This window comes from Tubulanus polymorphus, chromosome 10 (genome assembly GCF_964204645.1).
Source record: "Tubulanus polymorphus chromosome 10, tnTubPoly1.2, whole genome shotgun sequence".
NCBI lineage: Eukaryota > Metazoa > Nemertea > Palaeonemertea > Tubulaniformes > Tubulanidae > Tubulanus > Tubulanus polymorphus.
In genome coordinates this window covers 7,545,572-7,564,872 of record NC_134034.1, presented here as the reverse complement: position 1 = coordinate 7,564,872, position 19,301 = coordinate 7,545,572, and the positions used below count along the sequence as shown (strand labels likewise).

The 19,301-nt window shown below is 30.0% G+C and overlaps 2 protein-coding genes across 2 annotated transcripts; one reads left to right on the top strand and one right to left on the bottom strand.

The window, feature by feature from the left end:
• The first annotated feature begins 1,297 nt into the window (after nucleotides 1-1,297).
• Nucleotides 1,298-2,854, top strand: LOC141911543 (uncharacterized). Its single transcript, XM_074802534.1, has 2 exons — nucleotides 1,298-1,373; nucleotides 1,890-2,854. The coding sequence occupies exons 1-2, from the start codon at nucleotides 1,298-1,300 to the stop codon at nucleotides 2,852-2,854; spliced, it is 1,041 nt and encodes a 346-aa protein (XP_074658635.1).
• A 5,451-nt stretch (nucleotides 2,855-8,305) lies between these two features.
• Nucleotides 8,306-11,380, bottom strand: LOC141911542 (uncharacterized). The gene is made up of 2 exons (XM_074802533.1): nucleotides 11,368-11,380; nucleotides 8,306-9,270 (listed from the first exon to the last, which is right to left on the bottom strand). The coding sequence occupies exons 1-2, from the start codon at nucleotides 11,378-11,380 to the stop codon at nucleotides 8,306-8,308; spliced, it is 978 nt and encodes a 325-aa protein (XP_074658634.1).
• Nucleotides 11,381-19,301: the final 7,921 nt, after the last annotated feature.

Below are 19,301 nucleotides of genomic sequence, written 5' to 3'. Positions count from 1 at the left end.
TAGCCTATACCCTCACCTAACCCAAACTCTATTCTTTCACGCATGCGCGTTTGCAGATTATAGGAACTCACGTACGGCGTTTTTAGGGAAATCACGTACGGTTAACCTGTGGATATCACCGTACAGTCACGTACGGGTAACAACTTCGTACTTAAAATGGTATTGGCTACTAGGAACTCACATACGGCGTTAGTAGGGAACTCACGTACGGTAAACCTGTGGAGATCACGTACAGTCGCGTACGGGGAACAACTTCGTACTTAAAATGGTATTGGCTACTAGGAACTCACATTCGGCGTTAGTAGGGAACTCACGTACGGTTAACCTGTGGAGATCACCGTACAGTCACGTACGTGTAACAACTACGTACTTAAAAATGGTATTGGCTACTATATATGTTTCCTCCGAATCAAAAACTCATTTACGTCAGGCGAATTGAGAATCATTTATTTGTATAGATTTCAAAACTGAAATATACATAATAACATAAATTTAGAAATGTGACAAACATCGTAAACAACAACGAATAGTAGATGAACATGAAATTTAACACTCACCGGATACCTGAACTGAGTTTTAGCTAGACTCAAAGAAACGTGTAGACACGAGTATATAGACTGAGCAAGTGGAGGCTAATGCATAAGGCATACACTCTTTATATAGCCAGAACACAATACCAGATAGAGATCAAATTCATATTGTTATGAGAAATGAATGCTAGTCAGTGACCCAGATATATAGAATTATAATGAAGAATAGTATACATGGTCATCCAATATTGAATGCTCTAAACACTCCGCCACCAGAAGAAAATTACTCATTATAAACAAATGTTAGATTGAAACATCATTTTCATAAAGTTCGTAAGTTTTCATGAAAATCACAACTCTATTACTCTTCAGCAGGAGCAATGAGCACGAGGTTCTTGACATCTCTATCTTCGAACGAATCTGCTGTATACGTATAATGCTGATCACCTGATTTCAGAGCCTTATATCTAAGCTGGACCCTTCGGACTTTGTTATCTTTCGCAGAAAGATACAACTTAACGACTTCATCAAGTTTCCACTGACCTCTTAACAAGTTAAGGTCCCTGATCAGACACAAATCTCCAATCCTAACAGTACGTGAATCGTGATGCCACTTTGCACGGGGTACGAGAGTAGGAGAGTAATCCCTCATCCATTTGTTCCAAAAGGCATCGACCATTGACTGTAAATAATTCAAACGCATAGTATCCGAGGTCTGATTAGGAGGATGAAATGGTCCACTAGGGGTACGCGATGAAGATCTCCCAATGAGAAAATCATTAGGCGAGAGGTATCTGCCATCATCAGGAGTTGTGGGATGTCGTCCAATGGGTCTTTCATTGAGTAGGTATTCGAAGTCGCCAACCTACTCAATGAAAGACCCATTGGACGACATCCCACAACTCCTGATGATGGCAGATACCTCTCGCCTAATGATTTTCTCATTGGGAGATCTTCATCGCGTACCCCTAGTTGGAGAATATTAAACAGAATATTAAATCAATTATTATGCTTACAGGTTTATTTTCTTTTTCAATTTATAGTATAAAACAGTTGTTAGAATTCTATGATTGCTGTAAAATTAGATACACTGAATTAATAGAAAATATAAATTATATTTCAGATAGATTGAATAATATTAAATGCTGTGAAGTATGTAATAAAAGATATAAAGATTTTAGGAGTTTAAAAACTCATAAATATATTCATGAGCTAAATGATAAACTGTATAATTCAAATTAAGCAATAGACTGTTAAATTGGCTGAAATATATAAAAATAGATTATATTATAACTATTTCTATACTTAGATTAATAATTTATGTTTTTAATTTCTATAAAAACTAATACACTTGCACAGTACTTAAGAAGTGTTTTTCTCAGTATTTCACTGACCATTTAAACAGCATTGATGATGATATTAAATGGACTACCGAGGGTGAGGTCGAGTTACAGGCTTCGTCACAAGCCGATCTAGAGATTTGCAGTGTAGAGAGGGCTCTAGCGTTTCTCGACACATATGCGGTCATCAATGAGGATGGGTCGATTCGTACTAAAGTATTCCGAAAAACCACACACACAGACCAATATCTAAATTTCAACAGCAACCACCCGTTAGAACACAAAAGGGGTGTAGTTAAAACCCTTCTACACAGGGCGGACACCATAGTTAGTGATGATAGTGACAGACAGTCGGAGAAACAACATATTAAGGAGGTTCTCTCATGGAATGATTACCCTAATTGGGTCTTCAACAAAGTCACCATGCTTCCGAAGCCCAAACCTGTAGTCAGAAATAAGCGAGACACCCAGGCTCCGCGTAAGAGATCGGTCGTAGTACCATATGTGAAGGGCATGTCTGAACAAATCAGACGGGTGATGAAAGACTACAACATTAGTGTGTATTTTAAACCGGTGAACACGTTACGCCAGTTATTAGTTAGACCGAAGGACCCGGTACCTAAAGAACGCATTACAGGACCGGTGTACCATGTTAAATGTGAATCTTGCGATGCGAGTTATGTTGGTGAAACTGAGCGCTCCTTGAGAGCCCGGTTTGGTGAACACCGTCGACCTAGCTCTATGACGTCAGAGGTATCCCAACACATCCATACTGACAATCCTGATCACTCTGTTGATATAGGCAACACAGACATTTTGACGGTGGAACCCCGGTGGTTCGAACGAGGTGTTCAGGAGTCATTTTACATATACCTGAGACACCCCACGCTGAATAAAGACTTTGGGAGATTTGCTCTACCCCCTGTATGGAATAACATCCTTAAGGCAGCAGATGACGCGCGGGAGCCTTCACAGACCAGCTGACGAGATCCGGCTGTGTCGTCACATCAACAACATCTGATGACGTCACATTAAGCCTGACGATGCCTACAGAATGTAGGTGAAAGCTCGCTCTTGTGAGTATCAAAGTTTATCCAGTGTATGAGTGTTAAACTGTTCCTAATTTGGATATTCCTGGATAGTAAAGAATGTTTAATGGAAACAATTTATCATTTTAACTGTCAAACAATTTATCATTTCAACTGTCAAACAATTTATCATTTCAACTGTCAAACAATATATCATTTTAACAGTCTATTAGATATTTAAATCATTCAACTCAATTCAATAATTATTTGACTATATAATATATTTTTTATGTAGAATTGTTACTCTTTACGCCAGCTTTTATGTTTAATTGTTTCATAATGCTTTGATTTATGTGATTTTGAATATTTACCTCCGCAATGACAATGAATTTTTTCATTAGGATTAAATCTTTGAATTCATTTTCTAAATCACATTGAATTGCAATATCTTTATATGATTTTTCATTATCTAATTCACATTGAATGCCAATATTTGATGAATTTTCATTATAGATAATTTGTTTATTATCAAAATTGAAATAATATAATTGTCTTTTTTCAATTCTTAGGTTAATCAAATCATTGTAATCTTTAGAAAGTATTACATCATCATTTCTTTCATTGAAAGGAATTTTAAGAATATTAATTATGTTTTCATCTAAAGTTGCTTTAAAATGTAAAACTGTATTGAACAATTTAGGATTTTTAACGCCATTATCTTAAGTATCTACTAGTTCAGTAATTAAATATGTTTCATTTGATGATATTTGTTTAATCATAGTAATCTTATCAATTTCATAATACCTTGCGGACACTAAATTTGTTGCTGAGATATAATTTTTAATGTTAAACTGTGAAAATAATTTATTGGTTTCTTTTATTTCGATTTTAAAGTTGGGTTCTTCTTCTGTCTTCATTTTTATAACAGAATTTTCATTAAAACTCATTCAAATATAAATATTCAATGTTAAAATATGAATTATTACTCACACTTTACTCACACTTTTATGTTTAAAAATCTAATTTTAATCAACTCGTTAATTACTCGTTACTTTTCTAAAATATGAGTTATTTCACTCACACTTTACTCACACTTTTTCTAGCGAGTAGAAAATGAAAAATAAATTCGAGTGTGCGAGAATTATTTTTCATTTTTTATGAGTTTCGCTACTAATTCAAATAGAAATTGTTATTATTTTCATATTTTTCTTCTTTTATGAGCTCGACCTTTCGACCTTTCGTATGAAAGCCCATTACCCCTATTACTAAGATGTATTGGCACTATGTGAGAATAACGACGTTTTACTGGATTGGTTGATGAAATTTGGTAAGACAAAACAAAGACTTTTTGTTGATGTGCATCTGTATATTCATCGGATATCATTTCTAAACGTCTAACTTTGTTTTCTAGATTTGATTGCTGCATCCATGATTTGCCCAGACGACGGAATTGACATGTCATGGGTACATGAACAACAAAAATCGGATGGCTACATATGGCGTTGCAAAAAATGCCGAAAACAAAGGTCTATCAGAAACAAATCCTAGTTTAGTGGTAGCCACTTGTCATTAGCTAACGTACTCCAACTGACGTACTTGTGGACCCGTGGGATTTCGGCCTAGAATGCGAAACACGAACTGAAACTAGGCTCAGACCACACGGTGGTTGACTGGTTCAATTTCTGTCGAGAGGTATGTTATTCTACCGTGATGGATAAATCCGAAAAGATCGGCGGTGTTGGAAAAATTGTGGAGATCGATGAATCCAAGTTTGGTAAACGTTAGTTCCATCGCGGCAAACATGTCGAGCGCCAATGGGTTTTTGCAGGTGTTGAACGCGGTCCACCACCAGTTCGTTGTTTTATGGTTGCTGTTCCGGAAAGATCGCGTGAAACCCTGCTCAACGTTTTAAAAGATTGGGTTGAAGATGGGACAACCGTGATTTTGGATTGTTGGCGTGCGTACGACACGTTAGAAAACGAAGGTTTCCAACATTTGAAGGTAAACCATCCCATACATTTTAAAGATCTGGAGACTGGGGCTCATACGAAGAAGGAATGTGGCACCTTGTCAAATGTTCCCTGCCACGATTTGGCACTCGAAAAGCATTACACGACTCGTATTTCGCAGAGTTCATGTGGAGACGACGATTGTCGGAAGATAGCAATGTATTTGTTGAATTTTTAAAGATTGTTTCAAAAATTTATAAAGTTCATGATCAATAAATTGCATCTCTAATAATTCATAAACGAAAAACTTATTATTATTCGAAAGCGACGGACACCACAATCGAGGATTCACACATTAGCATCGACTGACGTATGGGGAGTTACAAGTTCAAACATTGAATTAACCCTTTATTAAGCCTAAACCTCACCCTAACCCTAATCCTTGATCTAACCAACTATCTGAACCTGACTGGAGCCTTAAAAATAGAATATTTGACGTGGTCTTTACCTGGTCTTTTTCAAACACCAGCGAGGGCACCACGGTGTATCAACTACTGTCGCGAAGTTCCGATCACACTTTTGGATTGTTGGTGTTCAGCGGATAACCGTGAGATACAATTGTGTAACCTGTCGACGAATTAACAAGGTCGCTTGTAAGCAGATCATGTCTCCTTTACCTGTCGAGCGTGCGCGACCTTCATACCCGTTTCAGCACACCGCCGTAGACGTCCACAGTCGGAGTGCATCGATGTAGGATATCCACGGATCGTAGTAAACCGTCTGAAGCATTGCAAAAACGAATCAGTATCTTGACCCTCCATGACATCTATGTAAACCGCACGTGCTGATAGGCAGTTGAATATCACACCATAACCCTTGCCGTAAGTTTTGGCAAGGTTACCACGGGTAACTCTTCCAGGTACACGCAGTAAGAAAGGTCCGAAAATGTCTACGGCGGTGTGCTGAAACGGGTATATTCTATTTTTAAGGCTCCAGTCAGGTTCAGATAGTTGGTTAGATCAAGGATTAGGGTTAGGGTGAGGTTTAGGCTTAATAAAGGGTTAATTCAATGTTTGAACTTGTAACTCCCCATACGTCAGTCGATGCTAATGTGTGAATCCTCGATTGTGGTGTCCGTCGCTTTCGAATAATAATAAGTTTTTCGTTTATGAATTATTAGAGATGCAATTTATTGATCATGAACTTTATAAATTTTTGAAACAATCTTTAAAAATTCAACAAATACATTGCTATCTTCCGACAATCGTCGTCTCCACATGAACTCTGCGAAATACGAGTCGTGTAATGCTTTTCGAGTGCCAAATCGTGGCAGGGAACATTTGACAAGGTGCCACATTCCTTCTTCGTATGAGCCCCAGTCTCCAGATCTTTAAAATGTATGGGATGGTTTACCTTCAAATGTTGGAAACCTTCGTTTTCTAACGTGTCGTACGCACGCCAACAATCCAAAATCACGGTTGTCCCATCTTCAACCCAATCTTTTAAAACGTTGAGCAGGGTTTCACGCGATCTTTCCGGAACAGCAACCATAAAACAACGAACTGGTGGTGGACCGCGTTCAACACCTGCAAAAACCCATTGGCGCTCGACATGTTTGCCGCGATGGAACTAACGTTTACCAAACTTGGATTCATCGATCTCCACAATTTTTCCAACACCGCCGATCTTTTCGGATTTATCCATCACGGTAGAATAACATACCTCTCGACAGAAATTGAACCAGTCAACCACCGTGTGGTCTGAGCCTAGTTTCAGTTCGTGTTTCGCATTCTAGGCCGAAATCCCACGGGTCCACAAGTACGTCAGTTGGAGTACGTTAGCTAATGACAAGTGGCTACCACTAAACTAGGATTTGTTTCTGATAGACCTTTGTTTTCGGCATTTTTTGCAACGCCATATGTAGCCATCCGATTTTTGTTGTTCATGTACCCATGACATGTCAATTCCGTCGTCTGGGCAAATCATGGATGCAGCAATCAAATCTAGAAAACAAAGTTAGACGTTTAGAAATGATATCCGATGAATATACAGATGCACATCAACAAAAAGTCTTTGTTTTGTCTTACCAAATTTCATCAACCAATCCAGTAAAACGTCGTTATTCTCACATAGTGCCAATACATCTTAGTAATAGGGGTAATGGGCTTTCATACGAAAGGTCGAAAGGTCGAGCTCATAAAAGAAGAAAAATATGAAAATAATAACAATTTCTATTTGAATTAGTAGCGAAACTCATAAAAAATGAAAAATAATTCTCGCACACTCGAATTTATTTTTCATTTTCTACTCGCTAGAAAAAGTGTGAGTAAAGTGTGAGTGAAATAACTCATATTTTAGAAAAGTAACGAGTAATTAACGAGTTGATTAAAATTAGATTTTTAAACATAAAAGTGTGAGTAAAGTGTGAGTAATAATTCATATTTTAACATTGAATATTTATATTTGAATGAGTTTTAATGAAAATTCTGTTATAAAAATGAAGACAGAAGAAGAACCCAACTTTAAAATCGAAATAAAAGAAACCAATAAATTATTTTCACAGTTTAACATTAAAAATTATATCTCAGCAACAAATTTAGTGTCCGCAAGGTATTATGAAATTGATAAGATTACTATGATTAAACAAATATCATCAAATGAAACATATTTAATTACTGAACTAGTAGATACTTAAGATAATGGCGTTAAAAATCCTAAATTGTTCAATACAGTTTTACATTTTAAAGCAACTTTAGATGAAAACATAATTAATATTCTTAAAATTCCTTTCAATGAAAGAAATGATGATGTAATACTTTCTAAAGATTACAATGATTTGATTAACCTAAGAATTGAAAAAAGACAATTATATTATTTCAATTTTGATAATAAACAAATTATCTATAATGAAAATTCATCAAATATTGGCATTCAATGTGAATTAGATAATGAAAAATCATATAAAGATATTGCAATTCAATGTGATTTAGAAAATGAATTCAAAGATTTAATCCTAATGAAAAAATTCATTGTCATTGCGGAGGTAAATATTCAAAATCACATAAATCAAAGCATTATGAAACAATTAAACATAAAAGCTGGCGTAAAGAGTAACAATTCTACATAAAAAATATATTATATAGTCAAATAATTATTGAATTGAGTTGAATGATTTAAATATCTAATAGACTGTTAAAATGATATATTGTTTGACAGTTGAAATGATAAATTGTTTGACAGTTGAAATGATAAATTGTTTGACAGTTAAAATGATAAATTGTTTCCATTAAACATTCTTTACTATCCAGGAATATCCAAATTAGGAACAGTTTAACACTCATACACTGGATAAACTTTGATACTCACAAGAGCGAGCTTTCACCTACATTCTGTAGGCATCGTCAGGCTTAATGTGACGTCATCAGATGTTGTTGATGTGACGACACAGCCGGATCTCGTCAGCTGGTCTGTGAAGGCTCCCGCGCGTCATCTGCTGCCTTAAGGATGTTATTCCATACAGGGGGTAGAGCAAATCTCCCAAAGTCTTTATTCAGCGTGGGGTGTCTCAGGTATATGTAAAATGACTCCTGAACACCTCGTTCGAACCACCGGGGTTCCACCGTCAAAATGTCTGTGTTGCCTATATCAACAGAGTGATCAGGATTGTCAGTATGGATGTGTTGGGATACCTCTGACGTCATAGAGCTAGGTCGACGGTGTTCACCAAACCGGGCTCTCAAGGAGCGCTCAGTTTCACCAACATAACTCGCATCGCAAGATTCACATTTAACATGGTACACCGGTCCTGTAATGCGTTCTTTAGGTACCGGGTCCTTCGGTCTAACTAATAACTGGCGTAACGTGTTCACCGGTTTAAAATACACACTAATGTTGTAGTCTTTCATCACCCGTCTGATTTGTTCAGACATGCCCTTCACATATGGTACTACGACCGATCTCTTACGCGGAGCCTGGGTGTCTCGCTTATTTCTGACTACAGGTTTGGGCTTCGGAAGCATGGTGACTTTGTTGAAGACCCAATTAGGGTAATCATTCCATGAGAGAACCTCCTTAATATGTTGTTTCTCCGACTGTCTGTCACTATCATCACTAACTATGGTGTCCGCCCTGTGTAGAAGGGTTTTAACTACACCCCTTTTGTGTTCTAACGGGTGGTTGCTGTTGAAATTTAGATATTGGTCTGTGTGTGTGGTTTTTCGGAATACTTTAGTACGAATCGACCCATCCTCATTGATGACCGCATATGTGTCGAGAAACGCTAGAGCCCTCTCTACACTGCAAATCTCTAGATCGGCTTGTGACGAAGCCTGTAACTCGACCTCACCCTCGGTAGTCCATTTAATATCATCATCAATGCTGTTTAAATGGTCAGTGAAATACTGAGAAAAACACTTCTTAAGTACTGTGCAAGTGTATTAGTTTTTATAGAAATTAAAAACATAAATTATTAATCTAAGTATAGAAATAGTTATAATATAATCTATTTTTATATATTTCAGCCAATTTAACAGTCTATTGCTTAATTTGAATTATACAGTTTATCATTTAGCTCATGAATATATTTATGAGTTTTTAAACTCCTAAAATCTTTATATCTTTTATTACATACTTCACAGCATTTAATATTATTCAATCTATCTGAAATATAATTTATATTTTCTATTAATTCAGTGTATCTAATTTTACAGCAATCATAGAATTCTAACAACTGTTTTATACTATAAATTGAAAAAGAAAATAAACCTGTAAGCATAATAATTGATTTAATATTCTGTTGATTTTTATATATTAGATGTAATAAGTTTAATATATTTTCACTCATTTTTATAGTCAAAATATATGAAATTAAAAGATGCTGTTTTAATTCTCTAAATCATTTTCTAAATTAACTTTTTTATTCTTTTTATTTCTGTGATTGTTTCCATTTAACTTCTTTAATTTTTTACTCAATTTATCATTTTCATTCATCAAATCTTTTGAAATATTCTCATAGTAAAAATATAATGCCGCCAATATTAAAACTCCTGCTACAAGATAATGCTTCAAATCACTTTTCCCAGTTGGGATGAAACCATCCATTTATTTAAGAAAGAAATTAGAAAATTAATAAATATTTGCTAGTTTTTAATTAAATATTTTATAATCATTTTTAAAATATTAAACTTTTAAATGATTAAATCAAATAACAATTAAATTTACAACCAAACAATTTAACATTATAATTGTCAAACAATTTATCATTTCAACTGTCAAACAATTTATCATTTCAATTGTCAAACAATTTATCATTTCAACTGTCAAACAATTTATCATTTCAACTGTCAAACAATTTATCATTTCAACTGTCAAACAATTTATCATTTTAACTGTCAAACAATTTATCATTTCAACTGTCAAACAATTTATCATTTTAAATGTCAAACAATTAATCATTTCAACTGTCAAACAATTTATCATTTTAACAGTCTATTAGATATTTAAATCATTTAACTCAATTCAATAATTATTTGACTATATAATTTATTTCTAATGTAGAATTGTTACTCTTTACGCCAGTTTTTATGTTTAATTGTTTCATAATGCTTTGATTTATGTGATTTTGAATAGTTACCTTTTGCAATAACAATGAATTTTTTCATAAGGATTAAATCTTTTGAATTCATTTTCTAAATCACATCGAATTGCAATATCTTTATATGATTTTTCATTATCTAATTCACATTGAATGCCAATATTTGATGAATTTTCATTATAGATAATTTGTTTATTATCAAAATTGAAATAATATAATTGTCTTTTTTCAATTCTTAAGTTAATCAAATCATTGTAATCTTTAGAAAGTATTAAATCATCATTTCTTTCATTGAAAGGAATTTTAAGAATATTAATTATGTTTTCATCTAAAGTTCCTTTAAAATTTAAAACTGTATTGAACAATTTAGGATTTTTAACGCCATTATCAAAAGTATCTACTAGTTCAGTAATTAAATATGTTTCATTTGATGATATTTGATTAATCATAGAAATCTTATCAATTTTATAATACCTTGCGGACACTAAATTTGTTGCTGAGATATAATTTTTAATGTTAAACTGTGAAAATAATTTATTGGTTTCTTTTATTTCGATTTTAAAGTTGGGTTCTTCTTCTGTCTTCATTTTTATAATTGAATTTTCATTAAAACTCATTCAAATATAAATATTCAATGTCAAAATATGAATTATTACTCACTCTTTACTCACACTTTTATGTTTAAAAATCTAATTTTAATCAACTCGTTAATTACTCGTTACTTTTCTAAAATATGAGTTATTTCACTCACACTTTACTCACACTTTTTCTAGCGAGTAGAAAATGAAAAATAAATTCGAGTGTGCGAGAATTATTCTTCATTTTTTATGAGTTTCGCTACTAATTCAAATAGAAATTGTTATTATTTTCATATTTTTCATTTTTTATGAGCTCGACCTTTCGACCTGACGTATGAAAGCCCATTACCCCTATTACTCATCTTTAAACGTCTCCACTTCCGACATGTTTCATGTCCAAGTAACACATGTATGTTACCTGGGTCTGAAGTTGGCCATTTATATGTGCAAATGAATAATAGTGATTATCATAATAATAGATTCAATTTTTCGGAAACGTATTTTGAAACTTACACGTCTCTATCTAACAATACGGATTGCAGTAATCCCCATGCATTTCAGTAAACCACACCAATCGCTTACTTGGTTTTCCATGGGGCAATGTAAGCACATGAAAAACACCTCAATGTTACAATGCGGGTTTCGGCAAATCTCATGAAATTCAGACACTCCAGCCTATCAGTAACTTAGTTTGGAATGCGACAATATTGTCTGTACCCCTATAAAACCATTGCACTCTGTTGCTGACTGAAGGAGATCGAGACGTCAGCATGAACGCACGAAAATTCAACGCGGCATCAGTCGAAAAACTTTTTAAGTCGGCCTACAAGGTCAAATATTATTTGGAAGACACTAGTAATAGGGAATATCTTGTTTCATACCAAAGGTCGAAAGGTCGAGCTCATAAAAAATGAAAAATATGAAAATAATAACAATTTCTATTTGAATTAGTAGCGAAACTCATATAAAATGAAAAATAATTCTCGCACACTCGAATTTATTTTTCATTTTATATGAGTTTCACTCCTAATTCAAATAGAAATTATTATTATTTTCATATTTTTCATTTTTTACTCACTAGCCCTTTCGACCTTTGATATGAAACAAGATATTCCCTATTACTCTTAAAATATTCATATATATGAATAAAATATAAATGAATAACTTCTAAAATCAATTTTAATAAAAATTTTAGTATTAAAATGGAAGCAAATAAGTACTACTGCCCAACATGTAATATCAATATAGATAAATCCCAAAAAGCAAGACACAATAAAACTAAAACACATTTAGAGAATAAATTGAAACTAGAATATAAAGATGATATATTAGAAACTAAATTAGAAGAATTAAAGAATGAAAAAGAAACATACAAATGTGATACATGTAATCAATCATTCAGTGATAAAAGATATTATAATGAACATTTAAAATCTAAAAGTCATATTAGAAATATCAATAATGATATTTTAGGTGAAGAATATTTTGATAATGATAATGATAAGAAACAAAAGACAATTAAAAGCATAAAAAATAAATTAAACAATAAAAGACCATACATGGAAGATGTAAGAAATTATATTAATTCATTAGATAATAAAACAGATATAGAGATAACCGAAGCATTTAAAAGTGATATTGGCCCAGCAGCTATCGAGTTTAAATTTCATAAAGGAAAAACATTAGAAGAAAATAAAAAACATTTAGAAAATATGAAAGAAATAATAAAAATAATTACAGATGTTGAATACCCTAAAATTAGTATATCAGTTAAAGAAAAGTTTATAAAATCTGAAGATAAACCAATATATAATATAAATTCTCATTCACAACATATTATTTCAAAACAACATATAGATGATAAATTAGATAAATGTTATAATGAAGTAAAAACTAAAATAGAAGAGAAATATTTTGAAGGATCTGGTTTATTATTTGATGAAATAATATTTATAACTTTACATGTTTATAACACAAAATATAATAAGTTAACTAAATCAAAACCAATTGATGAAAATAATGTATCATATTATAAAGAACCAGATATTGAAGCATCGAGTTATATTAAACTACCATTTAAAACTAATGCTGTAATAAATGTACAAAATGAAGATGATAAATGTTTTCTATGGGCTATAATAAGTTGCTTACATCCAACAGAAGATATTACACATAGTTTTAGATCAACTCATTATAAACCATTTGAAAATAATTATAAGATAGATAAGTATCCTGTTAGAATTAAAAATATCCCAAAAATAGAAAGAGATAATAATATAAAGATAAATGTATTCGATTTAATCAAATTACCAAAAACAAAAGGTAATAATATTAAACATTATACATTAGAACCTTTATATCTATCAAAAGATTATGATTCAAACGATGTTATAGATATATTATATTATGAGAATCATTACATGTGGATTAAAAGAATTGATTTATTTTTTAAATCAGAAAATGATTTTGATAATAAAATATATCTTTGTAGAAAATGTTTACATAGATTCAGTAATGAAAGTGCATTATTAAATCATAAACAATTATGTGAAAATCATGATTATTGTAAATTAATTTTACCAAATGAAAAGGATAAAATATTAGAATTCAAAAAATATGATTACAAAAATAAAGTACCATTTGTAATATATGGAGATTTTGAATCATTAAATAAAGAATTAACTGATCAAGATAGAAAAAAAATATATTATAAAAGAAAGAAATTAAATTCTAATGAAAATGATTTTTCAGATGAACCACCAAAAACAAATACTATTAAAAAGATTCATCAATCAGCTGCAGCTTTCGGGTTATATATAAAATCTGATTATCCAGAACTAATTGAAAGTGAATATTATCATTATAGAAATGAAAATGTTATCAATCATTTTTGTGACTTATTAATTGAATATGAAATAAGATTTAGTAAATTATTGAATACAAATATAGAAATTATAATGACAGAAGAAGATAAAGAAGAATTTGCGTTTGCAGATAAATGTTATTATTGTGAAAAGATATTTAATGATAAAGATAAAAAAGTAAGAGACCATGATCATTTGAATGGAAAGTTTAGAGGCGCTGCACATGAGAATTGTAACTTACAAGCTAAGAAAATTAATTTTGTACCAGTTATATTTCATAATCTATCAGGATATGATGCACATTTATTCATCAAACAGTTATGCCATAAAATAGAAGAAATTAATAATGAAATAGAAAGATTAAATTCAAATAGATCAAAAGATAAAATACCAACTTATAAATTTAGAATGTTAGCTAAAACATCTGAGAATTATATATCATTCCAATTTGGTTGCCTAAGATTTATAGATTCATATAGATTTTTAAATAGTTCATTAGATAACTTATCAAAATCATTAGTTGATGATGAATTAAAAATATTAAAACAACACTACCCAAATAATGATGATTTTAAATTAATGAGATATAAAGGAGCAATTCCATATTCTTTCTATAAAAATCATGATGATTTTAACATAACTGAATTATTGAAAGAACAATTCTATGATGAATTAAAAAATGAATATGTTAAAGATGAAGTCTATAATAGAACATTGAATATTTGGAATCATTTTGGAATGAAAAATCATGGGCAATAAGTAGATATATATTTAAAATCGGATGTATTATTATTATCGGATATATTCGAATGGTTTAGAGATGTAAACCTAAAATATTTTATCATTGATCCTTGTCATTGTTATTCAAGTCCAGGATTAACATGGGATTGTGGATTAAAATTTACAGATATAAAAATGGATTTGTTAACAAATATCGATCAATTATTATTATTTGAAAAATCTATAAGAGGAGGAGTTTCAGGTGTATTAGGGGATAGATATTTCAATGTAAATGATAACCCTGGATATAAGTTATTATATATAGATGCAAATAATTTGTATGGTTGGGCAATGATGGAACCACAACCTTATGGAGTATTTGAATTAACTGAAGTTTTACAACGTGAAAATAATGATAAATTTGATTGGAAGAAAAGAATTCTAGATATTGCAGATGATTCAGATACTGGTTACTTCTTTGTTGTAGATTTAGAATATCCTGAAGATAAAAAATTTAAATCTAGAAATCTAGCATACTGTCCCGAACATAAAACTGTAACTCATGAAGAATTATCAAATTATCAAAAAAGAATTAAACCTGAAAATCATATTCATACAGAAAAGTTAATGGTAACTCAAGAAGATAAATATAATTATGTAGTGCATTATAGAATGTTAAAGTTTTATCTAAAACAAGGAATGATCCTAAAAAAAGTACATAGATATATTTCATTCAGTCAATCTAAGTGGTTAGAAAAATATATAGATTTTAACACCAAACAGAGAACTGAAGCTAAAACTGATTTCGAGAAAGATTTCTTCAAGTTAATGAATAATGCATTCTATGGTAAGACTTGTGAAAATATTAGAAATAGAAATGATATTGAGTTAGTTAGTAATGGTAAAAGAATTAGACATTTACAAACATATCCTAAGTTCATTGGTAACAGAATATTTGATGAAAATTTAGCTGCAGTTAAAATGAGAAGAACATCTATGAAATTTAATAAACCAATCTATGTTGGCGCTTCAGTTTTAGAATTATCAAAATTACTAATGTATGAATTCTATTATAATATATTACAACCACTTTTTGGAGAAAAACATATAGAAATCTTATATTTTGATACCGATTCTTACATATAAAAGATAAAAACTGATAACATAACTGATGATTTAAAAACATTAAAACATCATTTTGATTTCAGTAACTATCCTAAAAATCATGAATTGTTTAGCAATGATAATAAAAAAGGTCCTGGTAAATTCAAAGATGAATTAGGCGGTGAAGAAATGATTGAATTCATTGGTATTAGATCTAAAATGTATTCATATAAAACTAAAGAACATGAAGCTAAAAAGTTAAAAGGAATAACCAAAAGTGTAGTAGAAAAGAATATTCATTTCAAAGATTACATCAATTGTATATTCAATGAAGAAGTTAGAAAACATAAGATGAGATGTTTAAGATCTGAAGATCATGAAATGTTTATTGAAGAAATTGAAAAGATAAGTCTAAACCCATTTGATGATAAAAGATATATTTTAGATGATGGAATTCATACAGTTGCTTATGGTTGTAATTTAGATGAATACTTAAAATTTAAAAGAGAAGAAACAAAAGAGAACGAGATAATGAAAAGAATTCTAACGTGTTAATCAAATTTTAATAAAATTATGTATTATAAATGGAGAGTAAACAAGCACACAGTGAATTCTTAAATAGAATAAAAGATACTTCAAATGTAAAATCTGTAGATTATAGATTCAAAAAGTTAACAGAATTAACAATCCATAAGAAATATCTAATTACAAATATTGATACAGTTACTAATAACTATGGAGATAAATTAGTTATACACTTAGAATATGAAGGATTAAAAGGAAATACATATAAATTTAGAACATATTTACCAGATAGATTTCATAGATTATCAAGTGAAGATCTAGAAGAATTATGTTCTGGAGATTTCTATTTCGTATACAAAGGTAAGAATGAAAAAGGTCACCATGAAATAGATTTCGAATAAGAAAATATGTAAAATAAACGGTAGAATTAAAAGAATACAGAATATTTGTAGATTCTAGAAGGCTTACAAATTATAAATCTCATAATTTACTAGTACAATTAGATAGAGAATTCAAGAATTGTGTTGATTTAAAATTAGTAAATATAAGTTTATGTAATTCTTTTTATAATATATCAGATAAAACTTTTGAACATAGAGGGTTTATGATTTATATGAGAAATAAAGATAAATGGTTTCATATATTTTTAAAACCAGGATTATATAATTTAGAATCATTAGCGCAGGAAATTAATAGAAAAGCTCGGTTGAAAATCGGAGGCACTTCTGTATTTGAAATTAAATTTAATAAAATTGATAGTACTAATAAAATTAGAATAAAGATATCTAATGAACAACATAAATTTATGGTAAACAAACCACTGGCTAAAATGTTAGGAATTAAACCGCTAACAGTTACTGGAAACGCAGAAGGCGGCTCAAATATAATACCTTTTACACACTTTTATATTTATTGCAATTTAATCGAGCCTACAAAAACTTTCGAAGCAACTAAAGAATCAATTTGTAGTTCTAGTATATTAAATATTTTACCGCTAAAAAATGTTAAACAATTTGGAACTCAAATAAATTATAATTTAACTGAATGTGATTTCAAACCATGCATTCCTAAATTCAATAATTTTAAATTAGAAATAAGAAATCTTAATGGTTATTTAATTGATTTGAATAACTTTCCTGTAATTTATGAATTAGTTATAAGATGTAGAGAGTAATTTTTTCATTATATAAATGAATCTAACTGTTGGACCGAGTATATGTTTTGGGTTTGATTTTAAACATGAGAAAGAAATGGAATTTAACATTAATGATGTAATTACACATATTAAAAATATTGCATTTTCTAATGAAACAACATTTGAGTATGAAACAACAATAGATAAAGAAACTTTAAATGTAGAAAAGATTACTAATTTAATTAGAGAATCTTTAAGATTTTATGAATTAGATGAAGATTTTATCATCGATGATATTAAAAAAATAATAATTGAAATATATACAAATGAAACTAGTAATAAAATAAATGTTGAATTAATCATAAATAAGTTAACTAAATATTTTGATGATAGTAATTTTTTTGATAAATAAATGAGTGATAATAAGTGGATAATAACTGGATTATATAATGGCGCATTACTATCAGTTGGAACTGTTGGTTATTCAATGGTATTAAAAAAAGTATTCAAAATGGGAAGTGTTAATGTTGATAGATTTGATATAAATGATATTCTAAAATTAATATTAGCAGTTACTTTATCTAATTTAACTATTGATTATTTGGAAAAACAAAAATATATTCCTCCCATATAAATGCATAATTTTTTTGCTAAATAAATGGCTTCTGCAATTATAACTATTATAGGATCGGCAATTGTTAACGCTTTAGCATTTACTGGTGGTGGTTATTTATTTAAGCATATTGATAAAAATAGTTCATTAGGAGAACAAAGAAGACATAACTTAGCATTAGAGAAATACAATAAAGCAGCAGAAGAATATAGAGAAAAAAGACAAAACTATATGGATTACATCAATAAAGAATTATATGATCAGAAGATTTCACATAGAGATTTTCAATCAGTTGATGATGCAATGAGTTTATATAACGCGGTAACCAATAAAGAAAAATCTATACAAACCTAAATTATCAGATTATTATACCCCAAGTAAAGAACAACAGAAATATGAAATAATTTGGATTTTAGGTGGAACTGTTGTTGTTATATTTGTAGCATATAAATTTACTAATTAGTAATTTTTTTTGCTAAATAAATGGAAGATAAAGTTGAAAATATTGATATTATTCCTCATGATATAAATAAAACTAAATTAAAAACATATTTAGAAAAACAAATATTAGAATTTGAAAGTGACTTAAAGATAAAAAAGAAAAAATATTTAAAAAGTAAAATTATATATTATTTGATTATAAGTGGTTCGGTTACAATTAGTTCTGTAATAACATTTCTAGCAATATTTTCACCATTAACACCTTTAGCTATATCAATTGGTGTATTAGGATTATCATCAAGTGTTTTAACTGGTATAAGTTCAAAATTAGATATAAAAAGTAATAAAGAAAAAATTAAAACTAATATAAAAGAAATTAATAAATTAAAGAATACACTAGATTATATAATAAGTTTAAATGGCCATATAACAGTTGAAGAACAAGATAAATTATTAAAAGAATTAATAAATTATCAATTTTTTAATTATATAAATGGTAGATAGTTTTCCAAAAGCTTTCCAATATAATAAATCAATTAAATATAATATTCCAGCAATAGATTTTAATAAAGATATTACGTATAGAAATGAAGTTTTAGATTCATTAACTAATTTAGAAATTTATGTTACTGAAACTAATAATTTTAATGCAAAGATGGAAAATATATTTCATGTATATTTAATTGATTTTAAAAAATTGAAAGATGAAAAACAATGGTTATTAAAATCTAATATGAAGTATTGGCAGAACCAATTAAATTTTGCTGTTTATCGCGCAACAACAGGATGTGGAATTAGTTGGAATGATCATTTGAATAATTCTAAATATAAACTAATTCAAAGGTTATTCAGATTTCATACATACATAAGTTGAAACAAGA

Excerpts from the sequence above, each read along its gene's own strand:
- LOC141911543 (XM_074802534.1), top strand. The coding sequence starts at position 1,298 with ATGAGAAAATCATTAGGCGAGAGGTATCTGCCATCATCAGGAGTTGTG. Across the intron at positions 1,374-1,889 it reads TCCAATGGGTCTTTCATTGA|TACTTAAGAAGTGTTTTTCT; the intron begins GTAGGTATTCGA and ends ACACTTGCACAG.